We start from the raw sequence: 23,322 nt of genomic DNA, 5'->3' as shown, positions 1-23,322 counted from the left end.
GGCAGGGGGGCACCCCAGAGACACAACAATTGATCCTTGAGATCTCTTAGCCGTGTGCGGTGCCCCCCTCCACCATATTACACCTCGATAATACCATTGCGGAGCTTAGGCGAAGCCCTGCGTCGGTGGAACATCATCATCGTCACCACGCCGTCGTGCTGACGAAACTCTCCCTCAACACTCGGCTGGATCGGAGTTCGAGGGACGTCATCGAGCTGAACGTGTGTAGAACTCGGAGGTGCCGTACGTTCGGTACTTGATCGGTCGGATCGTGAAGACGTACGACTACATCAACCGCGTTGTGATAACGCTTCCGCTGTCGGTCTACGAGGGTACGTGGACAACACTCTCCCCTCTCGTTGTTATGCATCACCATGATCTTGCGTGTGCGTAGGAAATTTTTGAAATTACTACGTTCCCCAACAGCTTCTACCTCACGACAAGGTGAACCAAGACTTGATGCAGAAGCATCCACAAGTGGGACACACCAAGATGAAGAAAACGAGGAAGTACACCAAGATGAACCTCATCAACCTCCTTCTCCACCAAGACAAGAGAACGACAACGTCAACAATGAAGAAGGCGAAGAAGAAGTACAAGAGGATGAAGAAGATGTTCCACCTCGATCAAAACAAAAGCTCTCACGAGTTAGAGCAAGAGTCGCCAGAGACCATTCCGTCGAGCAAATCTACAATGACATCCAAACCAGGAGAATCACTCTCTCTAAAACTCGTTTGGCTAACTTTTGTGAACACTATTCATTCATCTCTAGCATTGAACCTATGAAGGTCGAAGAAGCATTGGAAGATCCGGATTGGATAATTGCCATGCATGAAGAGCTACACAACTTTGAGAGCAACCAAGTGTGGACATTGGTCGAGAAGCCAGACAACGACCACAACATCATCGGTACCAAATGGGTGTTTCGCAACAAGCAAGATGAAGATGGACAAGTAGTTCACAACAAAGAACGTCTCGCCGCCCAAGGCTACACTCAAGTCAAAGGTATGGAATATGGTGAGACATATGCCCCCGTTGCTAGACTTGAGTCCATCCGCATCTTACTTGCCTATGCTAATCACCATGATATCATCTTGTACCAAATGGACATTAAAAGTGCTTTTTTAAATGGTGAAATTGACGAGGAAGTTTATGTTAAACAACCTCCCGGCTTTGTCAATCCTAAGAAACCCGATCATGTTTACAAACTTCACAAAGCTCTTTATGATCTTAAACAAGCTCCTAGAGCGCGGTATAAATGCTTGACCAAGTTCCTTATTGAGAAAGGCTTTGAAATTGGTAAAATAGATTCTACTCTTTTTACTAAAAGGGTTAATGGAGAATTATTTGTGTGCCAAATTTATGCTGATGATATTATATTTGGTTCTACTAACCCTCATTTTAGTGAAAAGTTTGGAAAGCTAATGTCGGAGAAGTTTGAGATGTCTATGATGAGTGAACTCAAATTCTTTCTTAGTTTGCAAATCAAGCAAACTAAGGAAGGTACTTTTGTCTCTCAAACAAAGTACACCAAGGACTTATTCAAGAAGTTAATATGCAAGAATGCAAAGGTATGAGTACACCCATGCCTACTAGTGGACATCTTTATTTGACTAAGGATGGTGAACCGGTTGATCAAAAAGTTTACCGCTCTATGATTGGTTCATTGTTATATCTATGTGCCTCTCGTCCCGATATTATGCTAAGTGTGTGCATGTGTGCACGATATCAAGCGCCCCCTAAAGAATGTCATCTTAAGGCTGTGAAAAGGATAGTGAGATACTTAATACATACACCAAATTTTGGCATTTGGTATCCTAAGAGGTCTTCTTTTGATCTTGTTGGCTACTCCGATTCGGACTATGCCGGAGACAAGGTTGATAGAAAGTCCACTTCGGGTACTTGTCAATTTCTTGGTAGATCTCTTGTGTCTTGGTCCTCCAAGAAACAAAACTCGGTATCCTTATCCACCACCGAAGCGGAATACATTGCCGCTGGTTCATGTTGTGCTCAATTACTTTGGATGACCCAAACTCCTAAAGATTATGGGATATATGTGAACCATGTTCCTTTCCTTTGTGACAATGAAAGTGCCATTAAGATTGCTCATAATCCCGTGCAACATTCTCGAACTAAGCATATTGAAGTTCGTCATCATTTCGTTCGAGATCATGTTGCTAAAGGGGATATTGATCTTAAGCATGTTCGTACCGATAAGAAGTTGGCGGATATATTCACCAAACCACTTGATGAGAAAGTGTTTTGCCGGTTGAGAGGTGAATTGAACATCATTGATGGTTCAAACTTAGAGTAGGAACTCCATTTGGATACATGCAAGGCATGAGCCTATGACTAATCCTTGATATTTCTTTCATGATGCTATTCATATGTCTTGGAAATATTTGCACCCTTGCATGCTATCTAACCCTTGTAGGTACTTGGATGAATCCCAATCTATGAGATTGCAACTCACTCACATCTTGAGCAATCTCTACATCACCAAGTCTCTACAACATGGTGGTTGATGACAAGGAAGCACGGAACCTTTCAAACATATCCTTTGATAAATTCTAGATCAAACTTCATAATTATCATTTTGGATACACAAGTGCTATTCCTTGCAAGACTAACCCATGTAGGTAGATGAACTTCAATTACAAGTGGTGCTCCCAACTCTTAATGAGCTACATCAACCTTGAGCATCCCACACAAGTTCAACTACATGATCAAGAACAACACCACCACCCAAGGTATGTTATTCCATCTTAGAGAAGCTTTACTCCAAGTCATGGGTCAAAGCAACTCAACAAGATGTGAATACATTAAGATGCTTAAACGAAAAATGGTGACCCCATTTTGAGCTTAAACGATGACTATGACCTATGATCAAGTGCCCTCACTTCACTCCTAAGTCAATATACTCTAACATAGGTGACTTTGTCGCCGACCAATTCTAGATGAAGTTCTCTTGTGTTTCTCTGTGTTCTTGCATTTGTCTCATGCATGTTTGTTTCCCCTTTCAAAAAAAACTTTATCTAGATTTCTTTTCTTTTTATCTCAGTTCTGCATTCCCTGCATCCAATTCATTGCAAATCCTTCAGTTAATTCCATGCAAATCCTTGTGAGATCTTACTTGCCTAGTGAGATGAGGTGACAAGTGTTTTCTTTGTGATGAACTCGGTCACACCGGTTTGTTGCTTTCGGTCCCACCAAATCCTTTCAGTTCAACCGAAGCACACAACTCGGTGCCACCGATTTCACTCCAGAAAAGACAACTTGCCACTTGATCCTGCATTCCTTTTGCTCCAGCTCCACTCAATGATTCTTGTCCTCTACCAGCATCACCTTCAACATGCTGCTTTGCTCTGTGACTCAAGGACCAAACCCATTTGAAACAAATATCCAGAAGAACCCTTCTTGGAAATTGATGTCAAAGGGGGAGAGAGAGATCACATCAAAGCTTAGTCATTTCAACAGGGGGAGAGAGTTCTTCAACAGGGAGAGAGAGTAATCACATCAAAAGCCCCAGATGATTGGTGTTCAAGAGGAGAGAAGACACATGTCTTTAAGAGGGGAAACACATGTTCATGTTTATGCGTATTTGGTTGTTTGCATTTGCTCTGATTTTCTGTTCCCTATCTTCTCCCAGTATCCCATACAAGATTCAGGAGGAGCAAGACAGCTAAGGGAAGAGAATCTTCGAATTCTTTGCATATCTTTACCTTTGGGGACATGTCTATATCCAATAGAGTACCTAGTACTCACTCTCCACATGTCATCCCAATCTTGGTACTCTTGTGGTTTGTTGTTCTTGCTCTGCTTAGTAGATGTATCTGTGTTATCTAACCTTGTTTACTCAGGTTCATCTCTTCCAAAGCCAGCTCAAGACCACAAGGTAAGTATATGCATCACACTCATGTGCATGAGGATTTCTTGCTGATGTACATATTGTTTGCAAGAAGGACTCATGAGCATGAAGGTACATTTCCTATATTCACACCTTTTGCTCTGATGCATATAGCCAAGATACATGTAACTCATTGCTTGCCTTGTCATGATTATGCATTCACATGCTCTTATATTCATATCTACATGAATGCATACATATAGGGGGAGCCTATACATGTTACATGTCCTTCCAAAGCTTCACTTGTTATTCTTCATATCTTTATCTAAAGCTTTGATGTATGTTGTCATCAATTACCAAAAAGGGGGAGATTGAAAGCACAAGTGCTCCCTGGGTGATTTTGGTAATTAATGTCAATATATCTCTTGTTGAACTAATACTTCTACCTCTACCTAGTATGTTTCAGATAAGTTCAACGATGGAGTGGCGTGGACAAGAGGATGTGGAACCCCTTCAAGATGCTAAGGACAAAGGATTGGCTCAAGCTCAAAGCTCAAGACTCTACATTTTCTATTTCAGTGATCCAAGATCACATTGAGTCCATAGGAAAGCCAATACTATTAAAAGGGGATGAAGTGTTGCTTAATGGGTTTCTTGCTCAAAGTGCTTAGTGACATGCTCTAGAGCCCTCAACCACTCACATCCACATATGTCCCAAACCAAAAGTCAAACTCGGCCCCACTGAAATCTTCTATGCGGAGCCACCGAGTTTCCTTTGACATAGCCACTGCCAAAACCCTAATCAATTCGGTCTCACCGATGGGATCTCGGTCTCACTGAGATGGGCTTGCAAACTCTCTGTTGCCTATTGCAACAATTTCGGTCTCACCGAGATACGCAATCGGTCCCATCGAGTTTGCTTGGCTAACTCTCTGTTTTGCTTATTACCCAAATCGGTCCCACCGAGTTTGTGTAATCGGTCAAACTAAGATGAGGCTTTACCCTAACCCTAGCACATCGGTCCTACCGAGTTGATCATATCGGTCCCACCGAAATGCCTAACGGTCACATTATGAACTAAATCGGTCTGACCGAGTTCTCTGATTCGGTCCCACCGAGTTCGGTAAATTGCGTGTAACGGTTAGATTTTGTGTGGAGGCTATATATACCCCTCCACCCACTCTTCATTCTTGGAGAGAGCCATCAGAACGTGCCTACACTTCCAACATACATTTTCTAAGAGAGAACCACCTACACTTGTGTTGAGGTCAAGATATTCCATTCCAACCACATAAATCTTGATCTCTAGCCTTTCCCAAGTTGCTTTCCACTCAAATCATCTTTCCACCAAATCCAATCCTATGAGAGAGTTGAGTGTTGGGGAGACTATCATTTGAAGCACAAGAGCAAGGAGTTCATCATCAACACACCATCTATTACCTTTTGGGGAGTGGTGTCTCCTAGATTGGTTAGGTGTCACTTGGGAGCCTCCGTCAAGATTGTGGAGTTGAACCAAGGAGTTTGTACGGGCAAGGAGATCGCCTACTTTGTGAAGATCTAGCCTAGTGAGGCAAGTCCTTCGTGGGCGATGGCCATGGTGGGATAGACAAGGTTGCTTCTTCGTGGAAACTTCGTGGGTGGAGCCCTCCGTGGACTCCCGCAACCGTTACTCTTCGTGGGTTGAAGTCTCCATCAACGTGGATGTACGATAGCACCACCTATCGAAACCACGGATAAAAAATCTCCGAGTCTACATTGCGTTTGCACACTCCAATCCCATCCCTTTACATTCTTGCAATTTGCATGCTTTACTTTCCGCTGCCCATATACTCTTGTCATGCTTGCTTGATATGTATTGTGAATGTTTAAACATGTGCTAAAACTCCACCTCAACTTGAAGAAATTAAAAACTGCCACTTTTCTTGCTAAGCGTCTATTCAATCCCCTCTAGACACCTCTTCTCGATCCTTTCACCCCGCGATGGTAGAGGCGGTGTTCATCAACTCAATGTCGTCTAGCTTCCTGCTTGAATCAAGAACTTCGAAACGTTTGTCCCTCAAGTTGACATTGAAGACCCAATAATGCCTGCCTCCTTCACGGTCGTTTATATCAGCGCACTCAAGCACTGGCAGCATGACCTGCACGCGTGAACGATTCAGACACGGATAGACATTGTAGGTAAGAAAACAGTAAAAAAATGGTGAAGTTAAAATAGGTTGCCAGAAAGTATTTGCCAACTAATAGATATGTCATGTGCAACTAAACATGCTATGAGTGCCAACTAAGAAATGGATCATGTGGGCACAGCACTGACCAAGTCGTGCTTGTCGAGACGGTTCTTGTATTCAAACTTCTTGTTTATCTCATTCACATTGTGGATCCCTTGTTGTAAATTGATCTGCAGAAATTGTAAACATGCCTCAAACTCCTTAATAGATGAAAGGACTCCTTGAATTGGTCAACAAAAGTGGTACAAGGAAGAGGGTAAAAAGGTTCTGAAAAATCTTATAGAAAACCTGAGTGGCATAACGACCTTCTTTGACCCTTCTGGTAAGTTATCCATGATGTGTAAGATTCCAGTCTCAATAACAATTCTTGACAGCCATTGAACAGGCTTCATGGAATCAACTAACTCCTTTAAAGAAATGTAGAAAGCGCCATACCTGATTATCTCAGGGCTGAATTTTTTTAAAGAAATAAAAGACAAGTTAGCTTGAAGGGTCACATCAACAAAAAAATGTGTATTAAAAAAAACAGTGTGCAACTAAAAGCTTTGTTCTGTGCAACATGCTCTGCTTTCTGTGCAACTAAGTGGGTGGTCCTGTGCAACTGAAAAAGATATGTATATAGGCTGTGGGTAGTTGGTTTACCTGGTAGCATCATCATTTGCTCCTGGGTGATGGCTGACCCAATACAAGAGGGAAGCGTAAAGCTTGTTGACTGCCTCATTGGAGTTGAACGTCTTCTTCTTGTTGTAATCAATGAATGGAGACCTTTGAGATGCTCCGGGCCTTATTACACTCCTCTGTCTTCGTGCAATAGGTGGTCCTGAAGAACTGCTTGTGCCAACTATTGGTTCTGCGCATATCGGGGTGTGGCAACTGTCTAGTGATCCAACATCTTGCTCTTGAGCTAATTCCTTGCCAGCATCAGCAGCAGCACATCCTTCATTCACAGTTGCTGGATCCAACTCACCCTCATCTATGACAACCACATTGGCATCCCCTGTTTGTGCTGCTGGAGCAAGTGCTGCAGCAGGCCCAGCATCACCATCTATGCCTAGGTCAAAAGTTGGTGCATCGCAGTACCCGTCACCATGGTAGCTATAAGAGTTTGATCTGCGTATGGGTTGAAGGCCCAGGGAATCTCCTTGCGGCACATACACAGGTGCATCATTCACCGACTTGGTTCGCAATAGTGTTGTAGTTGGCGGCCTAGGAGTCTTGCACCTACTTACAATGTTGAACACCTCCTCTTGTGTTAATGAGTGCTGAAAGTCAGCTCTTGGTGATGCAGGCTTGCTTGGATGCTGTGTGTTAGCTCTTGGAGACGACACTTTGGCAGTTTGATCACCTCCTTCCATGTTTGGCATTGAAGCATCTCTATGAGTTGGCACCTTGGGGCTTGCAGTTGCAGGGGTGGCTTCTCGAGTAGCAGTGGTAATTTTGACTGTGACCTCGCAGCTAATTGACACTTCAGTTTGTACACTAGTATCAGCAGTGGGCATCTTTCTAGCCTGAGTTGGCAGCAATCTAGCAGAACTTGGCACTCTTGCACCGATGGCTGTGGCATGTTGTTCTGTCTCGTGTCTGAACCCCACACCTTTTGTGCCCTGTTCCCCCTTTGTGCCCTTGGCAAACTTAACAATCTTTTGCTGCTTAGCTGGTTTAGGTGGGACTGCTGAAAGAGGAGTCTTCCCCTTGATCTATTGAACTCCTGTCATGGTTGTAGGCTCAACATGTATTGCTGTCACATCTTGAGTGTTGGTTGGCTCTCTGCTCACTACAGTTGGCACAACAGTTGGCGCGACAGCTTCCTTCTCCGCATTTATTTCAGCATCTGTTGCTGGGTTTGAGGAAACTTCAGATTCTTCTTCATTGAAACTCCTTTGTGCTTCTATACCACATGAGGGTTTGCCATGGATGCTGCCTTGCTCTTGCTGGAGCTTATATCTGGAAGCTGCTTCAAATATTCCTTGTATTTTGCCTTCGAATGAACCCAGTCCAGACCCTTTCCCGCTTCCTCCATATCAACTTGATTCTTTTCAACCTCACTTAATAAGAACAGCTTCTGGTCAATGGCAAAATCGATTTTCTGACACATCTCTTGGTCACTAAAATCTGGCACGGGGAAAGTGGTTGGCAAAGTTGGCTTCAAGTTGCACAGCTTGAGCATATCAATGCTCCCCTGAGACTCCGCTTCGTCATTTTTCTTTGACTTTGGTAAATGCTTCTCTTTCCAACAAGTTTTGTCAATCAACATCTGTAGTGTGCTCCTGCTGCTCATTGAGTTGCTGCTGCTGCCAGGGTTGGCAGAGCTGCTACTCCCCCTGGTTGTGTTGCCGCCTGTACCCCCAGAACCAGGGCCATTGTCATCATCGTCATCAGTGTTGTCACTGCCTCCATTGAATCCCCCTTGATAATCACGATCAACATCCTCGTCTTCTTCCTCGTCATCTCCTTCCCCCTCACTGCCATCAACTGTTACACCTTTGTCTCCACCCCCCTCTTTGGCCTCATCTTCTTCTTCATCCTCCTCTGCCTCATTATCTTCTTCCTTGTCCTCCTGCTCTCCTTTGTCCTCTTCTTCTTTGTCCTCCTCGTCTTCTTTATCCTCTTCTTCTTCCTCCTCCTCCTCCTCCTCATCCTCCTCCTCCTCCTCATATTCTTCTTTGTCATCCTCCTCTTTGTCCTCCTCCTCTGATTCATCCTCATCTATGTCCCCGTCATCTTCAACATCTTGTGCTACTTCCATTTCATCATCTTCTTCTGACTCCTCCTCAACAAACTCGTCTTCTTCTTGTATAGGTGAAACCCGTCTCTTTCCTTTTGGAGCACGGCATGACGTGCCGGTTCCCGTTGATGTCTGCTATACATATGGATCAATATCCGGTTCCTCATCATCGATCTTGGCAACTGCTTCAATGAAGGTGCCAACCTGTTCAATTACTGCCTTGCACAAGTCATTGACCACTTTGGCAATCTTTGCCTTTTTCTGCATCAGCACAAAAAAAGATTGAGTACTCATTCAATTAGAAACCATTTAAAAAAAGAAAATGTCGGTAACTGATCCAAACTCCTTTATGCAAAGACTTACCTGTGGATTGTAGGTTAGTGGTAACTTGGATGCCACGAATGCTTCAGCTTGCAAAAGACCACCAAAGAGTGGTGTCTGCTCCGTGCCCCTATACTCCTCTTTAAGCTGATGTAAAAAAGAGAAAAAGAAAAGAATAAGGTTATCAAACAAATTTTGTGTTGAACGAAAACCGATTGTTATAACCTGTGCAACTACAACAAAATGCTGGGCAGACTAGATTCTACATATATGCAACTGCACAAACCAAAAAAACTGTGCATCCCACAGGACACCTAAAAATGTTTCTGCCAACTGATGTCACACATCTGTGCAACAAGATAAGTAAAACTGTGCAACTTGAAACAGATGATGTGCCATTTAAAAATGAACATGTGTCCAGATGCCCAGCTAAAGCTACAAGCTGTGCAACTACAGGCATTATTGTGCCAACTAATCACAGGTTTTGTGCAACTACCAAAAAGTGTTGAAAAGTTGATCTCAAAAGCGTATGTGCAGCTACCAAAGGAATTAAAACTGAGCAGAAAATGAATAGAACATAAAAATAGCCACTGTTGGAAAAAAAACAAAAGAGAACTCACTTGTAATTTGCCGAACACACCAGGAGAGATTGAGTCCTTCTTGATCACCTTGGCAATTAGGCTACTGTCCCATGCATTCGCTCGTATAGCGCAGTTGCTTACTAGGATATCATGAATGAGCGGATCAAGGTATAGGATCTGCCGCAATACCAAAAAAGCAAACCCACCTTCAGTTATTATGAGGAGTATTTCAGAAACTATAACTGCACAAATAAGAAAAACACATGGAAGTGCTAGTTTTCACTCACCATCAAGTGATACAAGCAGCAGCAAACGATTTGCTTCTCTTGGTCCATGTTCCGGAAAGCTTCATTTATGTGTTCTGCTACAAAGAGGCAGATGTTTGTGTTCTTGAGCATTTCATGATCTAGCACAAGTCCGTAGCACTTTGGGCTCAGCTTCAGGGCCGTGGTTGGTGCTAGAAAAGTGCTGAATGCAACCGCAAGCTAGGCCATAAAGAATGTGTCATTCGTTCTTCCCGCCATATCCTTAATCATCTTGCACCATGTAGTGATCTGGGGATGAGAATCTCCAGTTATGTTGAAAGCCTCTCCGAATCTCCTAGTTGCATCCTTGTCAACTACATATCTGAGTTTTTGACCCCTGTTTGGGAGATCAAACACCCTGTAAACACTGTCAGCATCGACACGGATCCTTCCCCTGCCTGGGAACACCATTTCAGAGCTCTCTGGCTGGTAGGACTGCATCAAGAATTTAGTGAGGTCCTCTGGAAGTGTATCTGATAAGTTCAAGAGGCTCCCAAACAACTTTGAAACTAGCTCAGACTTTTGCGGTGCGGATAGCGAGCTGTTGAACTTCGCAAACTGCCCTAGTGATGCCCTTATCCTGCCCGCTTGTGATGGTCGCTCCACATCTTCCCCTCAGCCACCTCAACTCCTTCACCGCTGGCCTGATGATGAGAAAATAAAAAAAATTAAACACAAGACAAAAAACTGGACTGAGAAAAAACTAGCAATGATCATTTGGATCAGTATTGCAAAAACTATATAAACATAAAATGGATCATACCAACTAATATGATGTTTTGTGCAACTATGGAAGCTCATCATGACAACTGAAGACTACCAGTGTGCAACCTACAAAAAAACTAAGAAAACATACTAGACCTGACAACTACAAAAAGTTCCAGGGGATGTGCAACAATAAGCATGATATAGCAAGAAGATAATAGCAACTAAGAAAAAAGGTTTGCAAGAAACTGTTCAATAGCTCATAAACACACACAAAAACCCACATACCTCAGCATCTGTTGCGGAAGATGATGCAGCTCCTCCAGCAACTGCTGCCTGCACAAAATGGTGACCAGTGATGTCAACTACAAGATGCCAACTCATGTCAACTTGTGCGAGAACTATATTTAGATCAAGATGACCCGTGATGTCAACTACAAGATGGTTATTGAGCAACTACAACAAAATAGTGGTGCCAATGGCTGCATAATTTCATCAGCGTCTAGAAAAGCAAGAAACATTGATATTCAAGGATTTACTTACCCTAGTAGATGATTCAACTCCCTCTGCAACTGCTGCACGTCTAGTCCGTTTTACAACCCGAAACTGATCAACATCCTAAGAAAATAAAAAACATGGGCATGGGAAAAAATTATTATATGACCCTAACAAAACCAAAATAAGGTGCTTGTGTCATGAGCATGCCACTTACCTCAACTTCCTCTCCCTACTGAACACTACGCGCAGAGCGTGGCTGGCGATTAGCAGCAAGCTTCGAGTTCCGGCGAAGGGACTGACTTCCAGAACCCTAATTAAGCAACAAAAAAAGAAAAAATGACATAAGCATACATGGATAAGTTGAAAACAACTCAAAGACACAGAAAAAATGAGAAAATACATCTTCTTCATTCCCATCCGCATCTCCTCCTATTATAACCATTTTTAGCCCGCGGGAAAATACAAGAAAAAAACATAGTTAGAAAATATGCAAACAAACTAGAGAAAACATAAAAAGGTTTCTTTGATCTACAGACCTCTACACATAAGCATGACAGCTAGTGAAAAAACTGTAGAACATGTGAACAGACAACTACTACAGTGATGCAGCCAACTGGGCAGTCAACCTTGTGCAACTGGACAGCATATAAGCCAACTAGTTTCACTAAGGCAAGTAATAACTAGACAGAAAATAGTTAACTAAAGGCAGCCAACTGGGTATGATAACTTGTGCAACTGGGACAAAAAAAATGCATAGCCAAATAGAATATATGCAACAAACAATTGGGTATACTATATTAGAAAATTGGCAAGCATTGGTACTAATTTGCACAAATAAGGGTCCCTAGTTGCACACATCAGGGGAAAACACATGAACAACCACATCCACAACAAGACTGGCAGATTGGGTAGACTATATTGGTAAATTGGCAAGCATTGGTACTAATTTGCACAATCAAAAGGCCCTAGTTGCACACAGTAGGGAAAAAACACACGAACCACCAGATCCAGCACAAAGGCTGGCAGAAAAATCAGTAGACTATATTGGAAAATTGGCAACCGTTGGTACTAATTTGCACAAGTGATGGTCCTTATTTGCACACAGCAGGAGAAAACACGTGAACCACCACATCCACCACAAGGCTGGCAAATTGGGTAGACTATATTGGAAAACTGGCAAGCATTGGTGCTAAATTGCACAAACAAGGGTCCCTAATTGCACACAGCAGGGGGAAGACACACGAACCACCAGATCCAACACAAAAGCTGGCAACTTGGATTGAGTATATTGGGAAATTGGCAAGCATAGGTACTAATTTGCACAGGTAATGGTCCCTAGTTGCACACAACAGGGGAAAACACATGAACCAGGAGATCCACCACAAGGCTGGCAGATTGGCTATATTATCTCAAAAATTATGTACTACTTCTCCTAATTTGCACGCAAGGGCCAACCTAGTTGCACACCGCGGGGGAAAACACACATCAAAAACACCAGATCCACCGCGAGGCTACAATTCACAGACGAGGCTCTATCGCCGCGAGCCACTCCTTCTCCTCCTTGAATCACTCATCACGTACGTATATGCACGAGCTCTCCCCTACTGCAACGCAAAAACGACGGGATAAGCACAACCCTAGCCCACCCTTGCCAATCCCGTTGTTTCCCAAACGGAGTAGTCCCCGGGGGTGACCTCAACCTCGCCGGAAAATGAGCACATCTTGACCCCGACCGCGACCTCGAGTTCGACCTCTACCTCGACCTCCCTGACCCCGACCACGACCTCGCTGGAAAACGTGCGATCTCACCAGAAAAAGGAGGGCGGGCGAGTGAAGAAACAAGCAGAAGAACAGGGAGTGCGCGTAGGAGCAGTACCTGTGCCACCGCGAACGACGACCCTCCCGGCGCGCCCCGCCGTCGACCACACCCTGGTGGATTTGGAACCGCCTCTGCAGCACCACCCAATAGCGAAGGCAAGGAGGAAGGAGGAATGGACCGCGAGAGGTGGGGGGTGGACGGGATAATGGCACGAAATTCAAAACCGCCGCTCACTACGCACGACGGCTATCACACTGGGGAACTGCCTAATCCTCTATGACATGTGGGTCCTGGGGGAGGGTTATCTCGCACGGCGCGGGGCGATCGGACCAGGCGACCGGTCCACGTGCGGGTCCAAGCGGCGCGGCTCCATCACCCGACCAGGTAACACCTGGACACCCGCGCCATCGATCGAAACGAGATCGAGCGGCTCTCGTTCGGCCGCTCACGACGACTAGATAGTGCACACGCACTTTTTAGGTTTTAGGTTATCCATAAGGCCGTTCAACGCCGACCGTGGCTGACACTCCTACATAAGCAGTGGTTGTAGACAACTTAGAGCATCTACTCACTGTTGGCCTTTGGTTCAAATTTTTTTTTAAACTCAGAGCATCTACAACCGAAAGTATCGAATTTCGGTCATCAAATGCTCGCGGATGGGCCGAGACAACACACAAAAAACCAATTTCACAACGGAATACCTTATTTTCAACGTCCACAACGGCAACATCCGCCACGAGGGCTCGTCCGGCTCCACCATGTACATGTCCGAGGTGGTTGCGGTGCTCGAGGTGGCCATGCGCCATACGCGGCACCGGAAAGTGCGACTCCGCCTCGGCAACGTCCGCCGCGAGGGCTCCCGCCACCTCCCACGCACACTGCCTCGCACGGCGGGCACGCCACGCCATACTTGCATTGGACGACGCCCATGTGTTCACCTCCACATCGGCGCGCCAATGCAGCGGTTGTGCATACGCCAGCGCGTTGGGACGCCAGACGGACCGCACCGCCTTCGGTGAGGTAGCGACGACACACCTCGCCCCGGATCCATGTGCCAGTTGGGCGGACGCAATGGATTCCCAACGGAAGGACTCCACCCGCTGTCGAGCTGCCTCATCCCGGGATTGGTGCAATGCCAGGCGGACGACCATCTCCTCCTCGGGGCTGCGTGGGACGAGCTCCGGGCCAATGGATATGGAGGTGTAGGACTCAGATCCGCTGCCCGCCATGCTGGAGACGATGGGAGATCGCCAGATGGGATCTTGTGGGCGGAGGAGAGTGGAGTGGAGTGGAATGCGGCTAAGGTTTCGTTCAGAGTGAGGATAGGGTCCAATTTATATGCGTTTGGGTGGGCCATAGTGGGCCAGATCCTATGTGGCACTCGCGTCCAGGTGTCCCCACATCATTCCCAGATATGGGCTGGACGTTGGGGTTGTCGGTCAGTCCGGGCGTTTGGGCCGAATACGGGACTCCCGGTTGGTTGGCGTTTTTTCATCTGAACACTGACCGGGCAGCCTGCGCGGGCGTTTGAGGCGAGTATAGGGGATCCGGTTGTAGGTGCTCTTAGGGCATCTACAAGCGGAGCCCCGTATCAGGCTGCTTGGACAGAAAAATGTAGCCAAACCGGACCGCACAATCTAGCCCAAACGTTAAGGTTGACCAATACTCCCATACCAAATCCATATCTAGGGACGGATACAGGATGCACTGCCACGTCATTGAGCGCTCCTTCACCTCAGTGAAGACGGAAGCAAACCAGGGAGACTTTGCGGGAGTCCAAACATCCACATGATGAACTAATAATCACCACATACCCTTCTCTGCTCTTTGATCAAGCAAGTACGAACCAAAAGCCACCACATGTCCGTCTCTACGCCTTCATCCCTGAGAAGGAGTGAGATCGCCGTGACGTGCTGGAGGCCGCCGCAGAGGATCTCACCCTCCTCAATGGGTAGCCGGATTAAGGATTCCAAAATACCTGCGTCGTTTGGGATATCGAGCACGGCGACGTGCATATCTCGTATTTTAAAATTGTACAGCAAACCTTTTTAAAAAACACAATGAACATTTCTTATACATGGTGGACAATATTTTTAAATACACGATGATAAATATAGACAATCCTTTTGAAAAATACAATTTAAAAAATACAGAAGGCAAATTTAAAACATAGGATGAACATTTTTAATATGCCCTAAAGATTTTCTAAATACATGTTGAACAATTTTTAAAATGAACGATGAACCTTTTCTAAATACATGATGGGCATATTTCATACAATATGAACAATATTTTTAGATACAAGATGAACATTCATAAAATACACAATTTTCCACTTTCAAATTACCCACAAACATTTTTTTGGAAATATAACACGATTGTGTTTTTGATAAGGACTATGCGTATGTTATAAATTAGAGGATACCCCATGTGTTGTTGCGGTAATTGGTTGATGAATGTTGATAAATTTTTGGGTTGATAAGATGAGAACCTAATTTGAAAATATATATCACTTATTACATTTGGTTATGTATAGTTATAGAATGTTTTATTGAATACAAGTAGAGTAATTGAATGTAAAATATTTTTTCATGCATTGTTGAATGTTGTGGTTAGTTTTTTTCCCATGCATGATTGCATGTTGAGGTAGGCACTATCCAATTCATAATTGTATGGTGAGTGACATGTTTACATGATAAAACAGTTAATGGGGTTGGCTCTTTTAGGTATATATGATACGTGATAAAAAGAAGAACGGGAACAAAAGGAAAGAAGGAAAAATTGGGAAAAGAAAAGAAAAATGAGATGATGAAATTAAGCAGGATTTTGTTAAAAAAATTCAACTTATTTTACAACCAAACGATTTAAAAAAACTCATGTAATTAATTTTAAAGTGAAAAATAAGCAAAAAATGAAAAGAACAAGAAACAAAATTAAAATTAAAAAAAAAAGAAAAAGGAAAAGGGAGAACATAAAATTAGACATAAATTTTTAAAAAATTCAACTCATTTTACAAGAAAATGATTAAAAAATCATGTAATTAAATTGGAAAGTGAAAAATAAACAAAAACATGAAAAGAACAAGAAAATAAATTAAAATTAAAAAAAGAAAAAGAAAAAGAAAAAGGGAGAACATAAAATTAGACATACATTTTTAATAAATTCAACTCATTTTACAAGAAAATGATTTTAAAAAAATCATGTAATTAAATTGGAAAGTGAAAAATAAACAAAAACATGAAAAGAACAAGAAACAAATTACGAAAAGAAAAAGGAAAAGGAAGAACATACATAAAATTAGGAAAAGATCCGAAAGATAAAAATTAGAAAGAAAGAATAAAATCTGACAGAAAATCCGATTACAAAACCCAGCAAAAAAAACAATGGGTAGAAACTGCTTCCCGTTCGTTTATTACTGGGCCGATCCAAGCAAATAGCTTTTGCGAGTAGGAGGAGCACTCCCATGTAGCTCTACTTTATTGTCTAAAGAAAAAGCTCTATTTTAGCATAAAAAAAGCAGCTCTATTTGAGAAAATAAAATGTAGCTTTATTTGACTTTTTGTCTAAAAATAGCTCTATTTGATTTTGGAGGCCACAACCATCAGGTCGACATCGAAATCCACAAAACTGACAGCTGAAGAACCTTGTCTCAAAAAAAAAAGAAGCCGATGAACCAGTAATGCTACAGCCACGGACCTTAGAGCATCTCCAACAAAAGCGCTAAAAGTAGCCCGTGCTGGAAAAAACACTAATTTAGCGCGCGAAGCATCTCCAACAAACGCTGCAAAAGGCAGCACGCTGTAAAATCCATTCAGCGTGCTGGGAATTTCTGTATCGCACGCGTGATATTTGGTGCGCGGCGTACAACGCGCTGGACAATGATGCGCGAAGACCAAGTGCTGCGCTCCCTCTGCTCATCCCGCCTCTGCCCTTCTGCTCGCCGGCTGCAGCTCGCCGCCTCGAGTTCGCCGCCCGGGAGCTGCCGTTGCCCTTCTGCTCGCCGCCACCTCGAGCTCACCAGCCGAGAGCGCGTACAGTGGCCGGAGGCGAGCGGTGCATGCGGAGCTTGCGATTCCAATCCATTGCAAGCTAGCTTGCTCCAACGATTTAAGGAAGCTAGCTAGCTCGTGTTTTCGATTCCAATGAGATCACAGCAAGCTAACCTCGCGTGCGGTGGCCAGCGAAAGATGGTTTGCAAGCTAGCTTGCTCCAACCTAATTGCGTTTTTTTTGGTCAGATGGATTTATTTGTAAATGTTTAGGGACCTGTTTGTTATACACATATTTATGGCGCTTTTTTTAGTGCGTCTGCTGGACTGCTGCGCACGGTCCGCTACGCGCTATATTTTTGTGCGTCTGCTGGACTGAATCGCTAAAATTACTGAAATAGCACGCTAAAATTATTTTAGCGCGTGCTCTTACATGGTTTTATGACGTAGGTTTAAGCTGGCAAATTATCATTGAATTAAGTGGAGGGAGGGGGCTCATCGGGAAAATATCCTGTACTCTAAAGGATGTGGTGCTCCGGCTGCACCCTGAACAGTCCAACCGTTAGATATAGAATCTAGTGACAAGATGCAACCCGAACGCTCCACCCTTCGAAATTTGCAAAAATCACCCCATGCGATTACAGAATAGCTGGTTTCTCCAACATGTGTTGCCCCCAGTTTTGAGCAAAACGGACGCGAACAGATAGGGCTCGTAGGCTCCGGCGGCGGAGCTCGGCGTGCGCTGCGCTGCCATCTCGGGCAATCAAACTCGCCACGGTACCATCGCCTCCCCACACCCAGCGGTAGATCCGCCATCTGACGACGCCGGAGGAGAAAACTCCAGCCTTCAGGTATCCTTTTGAATGTTAGAACCATGTGTGTTCATTGTGTATTTTGGGTTCTATCAATTGTCATTTCCACTGATTGTGTGAGATGTAGCCAATGCTATCTGTGTAAAATGTAGTGATATTTCTATGTATCAGGGTGCAGGAAAAGTAATCACTGAAACAACTCGTTCTATTTTGCTTAGACTACATATTCGAGCAAATAGGTAAACAAAAATTTCAACAACCTATGGTCTGAAATGAGCACAAAGTAATTATATCTGTCTGTTCAAGTAGCTGAATATGAAGTGTTTGTTCGTATAAGACCGAGATCCATTAACACCTGCAATATTTACCTCACTAATTTCTGAGATTTATCTATAATTCTGTTCATTATTTCCATTGAAACTCATACGATTGTAGTTTCGCTCAAGTGAATTAATGTATTAGCTCTTTGGATTTTATTTTTTTGACAAAAGCCGAAGCCAACGACGCGTTATATTCATTATCAAGCACATTTTACATTCAGGGTTTGAAAATCCTTAACAGATAACATCTAGATTGCCTAACTTTGAAAGCATAAAACACTGATCACCTGTATGTGCTAAGCTACAACATGTCATATTTTTGCCCACACCTTATCGAATCTACTACTTCTGCAGCACAACTGTGAGCCACAGAGTAAAGGTTCCTTGGTATGTGATAAATTTTGTATCTGCATGTTTGCTGTTGTAGCAAAGAATTTTGCTAGCTGGTTTCTGATCTCTCAATGCCCAGGGGAAAGAATAATATTTCTTCACACTGCCTTGCCCAGGGTCAGACTATCCATCAGAAAATGTCATGTTTGCATTCGAATTTGGAAATTATTCCTGCAGCAATCTGAAGGGCCATATACAGACTCTGCTTGTAATGGGGAGCTGACATGTTTGCTAGCTGCTGACACAATGATATTTGTACTTCATTTTCTTCTTCAATATGTATTCCAATGCCTGCTTTGGTTGATCCTGCCTTGGCACAATGGCATGACGCCATGCTAAATATATGTTGCTGTGCTCAGGAATATTTTTTATTAGCACCATTTTTATAACTCTTTAGAACATCTAAATGTCAATGCATTGGACATTTTCTTACTTCGCTGCTTTAGCATGGGATTGTTACATTTTTATACTTCCTTGTGCTACAACTCTCAGGACAAGCTAACTCTTAGTTACTCCTACATGTATTGCTCCAGGGAATGGAGTCCATGGCAAGTTTTCCTCCAAGTGTCAGGTCAACAACATCGACGGGACTTGAACTTGTTTGATGTTTAGCGGCACAACACAGCCCATGGGAGCCGACATCATTTACTTTGCGTTAAATGCTGGATTAGAAATGCCTTCGTTCATGTGCTATGAACCTAGTTCCATTCATCCATTGTTGTAGACTTCTGCTACAACTTGTACACCTAGTTAAATCTAGCAATTTATGCGTACCTGCTAAGCTGTTATGCCTTGGGTTGTAAAAAATATTTGGATTGCAACTCCAGTTATGTGCTTCATCGTAGATTTATGTGTATTGTCATGCATACTATTCACCAAGCATTCATGATAGCACTGTCGTACTATGAACTTTGAAATGTTGAGATGATGACACGTTGGCTTCTAATTTGACAAAGGTGGTCAATACACCCGATGACTGGTGTTGCGGACTTTGCATTTTTGGTGCAGTTTTTTATCAGTTCAATTTATGTTCATGGGCTTAATAATTTTTCATTTTCTTTCAATTAACTTTACCTTGTAAAATCAGCTCGCTGAATGTGTGTGTTGTGTTGTGTTTATTTTCCTATCTACATACGTATTGTACAGATGTTGTCATATTTATGTCCATTGGACAAAGCTTAAAGCATCAGCATGAAACGACCAGTACCTAGGTACATCATATGCGTTTCTTTCTGTTCCAAAACTGAGGAAGCATATCTTTTGAAGCAAAGCTATTAGTGTTATAGTTGTTCTGTACTTATACGGGGTGCTTTCTGCAAATTTCACAGGATAGGGGCCTTCAGTTTCCATCATGTACACACCTATTTCATCCAACGCGTCTCCTGTCCATGGTGCACTCGGAGTACATATTTCATCCAACGCATCTCCTGTCGATGATGCACTCGGAGTACTCCATACTTTAGAGTACACGATATGCTCTCGGGGCTCACACACCTGAAAATCAGGGGGTGGAGCGAATTAGAGGAAAGGGTCCCCGTAAAGCTCATGTAACAACCCGTACGTTTAGCATTCCCTCTATTATTAAGACCAGCCCAGTAGTACAACCGCATGTCCAAAAAAAAAACAGGAGTACAATCGCAATTTCGACTGAAGATCAATGATTTGCTGGAGATGCTGCGATGATCCCAAGCACATAGTTCCAGTCTCAAAGTTTCTCCTCGTTTGTCCCGTACTACGTTAATTGACATGTCCATGACGTATTGGCGTACGGTTAGGATGGGAATGCCTTGCCATGGTCAGGCCAATTGGTGCTTACATTGTCTGAACTCTGAAAAACGTTGGATCTTGCATATGGCACTCCCAGTTCGGCCATTGGCTTCGTATCCAAAACTTACGAGCGAAACGTTGGATCTTGCATATGGACCTTATAAAATACCGCGCAAACGAGCCACTGAATCGACCGGGAAACCAGCTCTGCTCTTCCAAGTTCCAAGTTCCAACGGCATGAACACCGTCACCGCCCTCGCCGGCGCTGCCGCCCTTTTCATCTTCATCACCTCACTACTCCGGCTACGCCACCCACTCCTCGGCGGCTTCAAGAACAAGAGCGCACAGCTGCCGCCGAGCCCCGCCGCCATCCCCTTCCTCGGCCACCTCCACCTCCTCAAGAGGCCGTTCCACGCCGCACTCGCCCGCCTCGCCGCGCGCCACGGGCCGGTCTTCTCCCTGCGCCTCGGCTCGCGCCCCGCCGTGGTCGTGTCCTCGGCTGCGGGCGCCAGGGAATGCTTCACGGACCACGACGTCACCTTCGCCGACCGCCCGCGGTTCCCCTCGCTGCAGCTGGTGTGCTTCGGCTGCACCACGCTTCCGACGTCCCGCTATGGCCCCTACTGGCGCAACCTCCGCCGCGTCGCGACGGTGCAGCTCCTCTCCGTGCACCGGGTGGGTTGCATGACCGCGGACATCGCCAGCGAGGTGCGCGCGCTGGCGCGCCGCCTGTCACGTGCCGCCGCAGCCGCCCCAGGCGGCGCCGCGCTGGTGGAGCTCAAGCGGAGCCTGTTCGAGGTGTCCCTTAGCGCCTTGATGGAGACCGTCGCGCAGACCAAGACGTCCCGCGGCGAGGGGGCCGAGGACACGGACATGTCGCCGGAGGCCCAGGAGTTCAAGAAGTCGCTGGACGAGATCGTGCCGCTGCTCGGCGGGGCCAACATGTGGGACTTCCTGCCAGTGCTACGATGGTTCGACGTGTTCGGCGTGAGGAACAAGATCGAGGCTGCCGTGAGCAGGAGGGACGCGTTCCTGCGGCGGCTCATCGACGCACAACGGCGGAGGGTCGTCGGCGAAGGGGAGAAGAAGAGCATGATTGCCGTGCTGCTCGATCTGCAAAAGACAGAGCCCGAGATCTACACGGACAAGGTGATCATGGCTCTGTGCATGGTAAGCGCTTCCACCATCTCGCTGTCTGTTGTCTTTCACTCTCACAGTCCCACTGCTACCAACCTCAGTGATTTGACTGATCACTCTTCGTGTCTTCCTTTCCTTGGCAGACCATGTTCAGCGTGGGGACAGAGACAACGGCGACGACGGCGGAGTGGGCGATGTCACTGCTGCTCAACCACCCGGACGCCCTGGCAAAAGCGCAGGCCGAGATGGACACGACCGTCGGAACCACCCGCCTGCTCCGCGCCGACGACCTCCCCCGCCTCGGCTATCTCCACTGCATCATCAGCGAGACCCTCCGGCTGTACCCGCCGGTTCCGGCGATGATCCCGCACGAGTCCTCCGCGGACTGCACGGTGGCGGGCTACCACGTCCCGAGCGGCACGACGCTGCTCGTGAACGCGTACGCCATCCACAGGGACCCGGCGGCGTGGGAGCACCCGACGGAGTTCAGGCCGGAGCGGTTCGAGGAAGGGAAGGCCGAGGGCCTGTTCATGATGCCGTTCGGGATGGGGCGGCGCAAGTGCCCCGGCGAGGCCCTCGCGCTGCGGATGCTGGGCTTGGTTCTGGGCACGCTGGTGCAGTGCTTCCATTGGGACAGGGTTGGTGATACCGAGGTTGACATGGGTGAAGGAGGTGGGCTGACGCTTCCCAAGGCCGTGCCGCTGCAGGCGATGTGCCGACCGCGGGCAGCCATGGCCGGTGTCCTGCGGGGGCTGTCACCGCCGGGGAGGCACGCGTCGTGGAGGTAAATTGTACTACTACCGGACCATGGATTTTTATTGAGCCTTGCGCTGACAAGCATTAGCTCTTGCTTCCCATGCTAGCCTGTTCGTGCAGGTGCTATGTACGAACTGTTGTACAGTACTCCTCTGTCCCAAAATAAGCGTATCTCAACTTCAGTATAACTTTATAGTAAAATTAATAGTACAAAGTTAAGAACTTATTTTGAGACGGATGAAGTAAAAGATAAGTAGCGATGCAGACATGCCCTTCTAATTCTGATCTGAATGCTCTCAATGCTCCTTTGTAAACAGTAAAATTGAAAATAAATAGGGACAGTCTATTTAGCAGGTGCCTAGAGAAAAGTTTTCATTGGCCACTTTTCTTCTCGGATTAATATCCAATACCATCAATCATGTCGCAGACTGTCCATCTTCTCCCCCCCCTCTTCTTCGTCCCGAGAGCAGTTTCTCCTTCCTGCAGCATACCCTGCTCCATCCACCTACCTTCACCCGCCGCGCACCGCCTCTGTCGGAGTAAATGGCCACGGGTAGCCTAACCGACTACCCATGGTTCTTCAAAAATTATCAGGCCGATTGAGCCTTCAAGCGTTCGAAGCGTTGGGCCGACTTCCCCTGGCCGACTACCCCAGGGGCCCACTCTCCAAAGGCGACCCGGCCCTGGTAACCTCCCCCAAGATAGTTGCGAGATGGCCGACTCCAGGAAGCCGGCGCCAAGAGGACCGACTTCCAAGAGCCAGCCATGAAGCGCGCCGGCTCCAAGAAGCCGGCCAAGACCGCACCCACCAAAACTGCGCCCACATAATGGTGATACGACGGGGTGTGACCACAGTGCGGCCCACTACCCCCGAAGCCCGAGGCAGGCATGGCCACAGGACGCCGTACGGGTCAGCCATCTCCCGTCCGGCTCGGCACTGTAGCCATGCTGGCCTCAACGTCATCCACGACGAGCGCCGGTACGGCCCACGGGCGGCAGGCCCCTTTAGCCAGAGAGAGGCGCGAAGGCGGCCCGGCCTCCCCCAGTCGGCCAAGGGCGTAGCCGGCCCCCAGAAGCCGGCTACCCCCCTCCCTCGAAGCATGTGCCACATTAAGGAGACAAG

The 23,322-nt window shown here is 45.8% G+C and overlaps 1 protein-coding gene and 1 long non-coding RNA gene across 2 annotated transcripts; both read left to right on the top strand.

Annotated features, from left to right (window-relative positions):
* Window positions 1-17,707: 17,707 nt before the first annotated feature.
* LOC120965324 (uncharacterized) lies at window positions 17,708-19,428 on the top strand. Its single transcript, XR_005758069.3, has 2 exons — window positions 17,708-17,868; window positions 19,073-19,428. It is a non-coding gene; the product is annotated as an uncharacterized lncRNA (long non-coding RNA).
* Window positions 19,429-20,513: 1,085 nt separating this feature from the next.
* On the top strand, window positions 20,514-22,968 carry LOC109779903 (cytochrome P450 81Q32-like). The gene is made up of 4 exons (XM_073498226.1): window positions 20,514-21,476; window positions 21,587-21,639; window positions 21,898-22,227; window positions 22,794-22,968. Exons 1-4 carry the CDS (start codon window positions 20,544-20,546, stop codon window positions 22,966-22,968), a joined length of 1,491 nt encoding a protein of 496 aa, XP_073354327.1. The 5' UTR covers window positions 20,514-20,543.
* Window positions 22,969-23,322: the final 354 nt, after the last annotated feature.

Source organism: Aegilops tauschii, chromosome 5 (assembly GCF_002575655.3).
Source record: "Aegilops tauschii subsp. strangulata cultivar AL8/78 chromosome 5, Aet v6.0, whole genome shotgun sequence".
Lineage (NCBI taxonomy): Eukaryota > Viridiplantae > Streptophyta > Magnoliopsida > Poales > Poaceae > Aegilops > Aegilops tauschii.
Note: the sequence above shows the minus strand (reverse complement) of the source record. Positions and strands in the feature narration are given on the sequence as shown.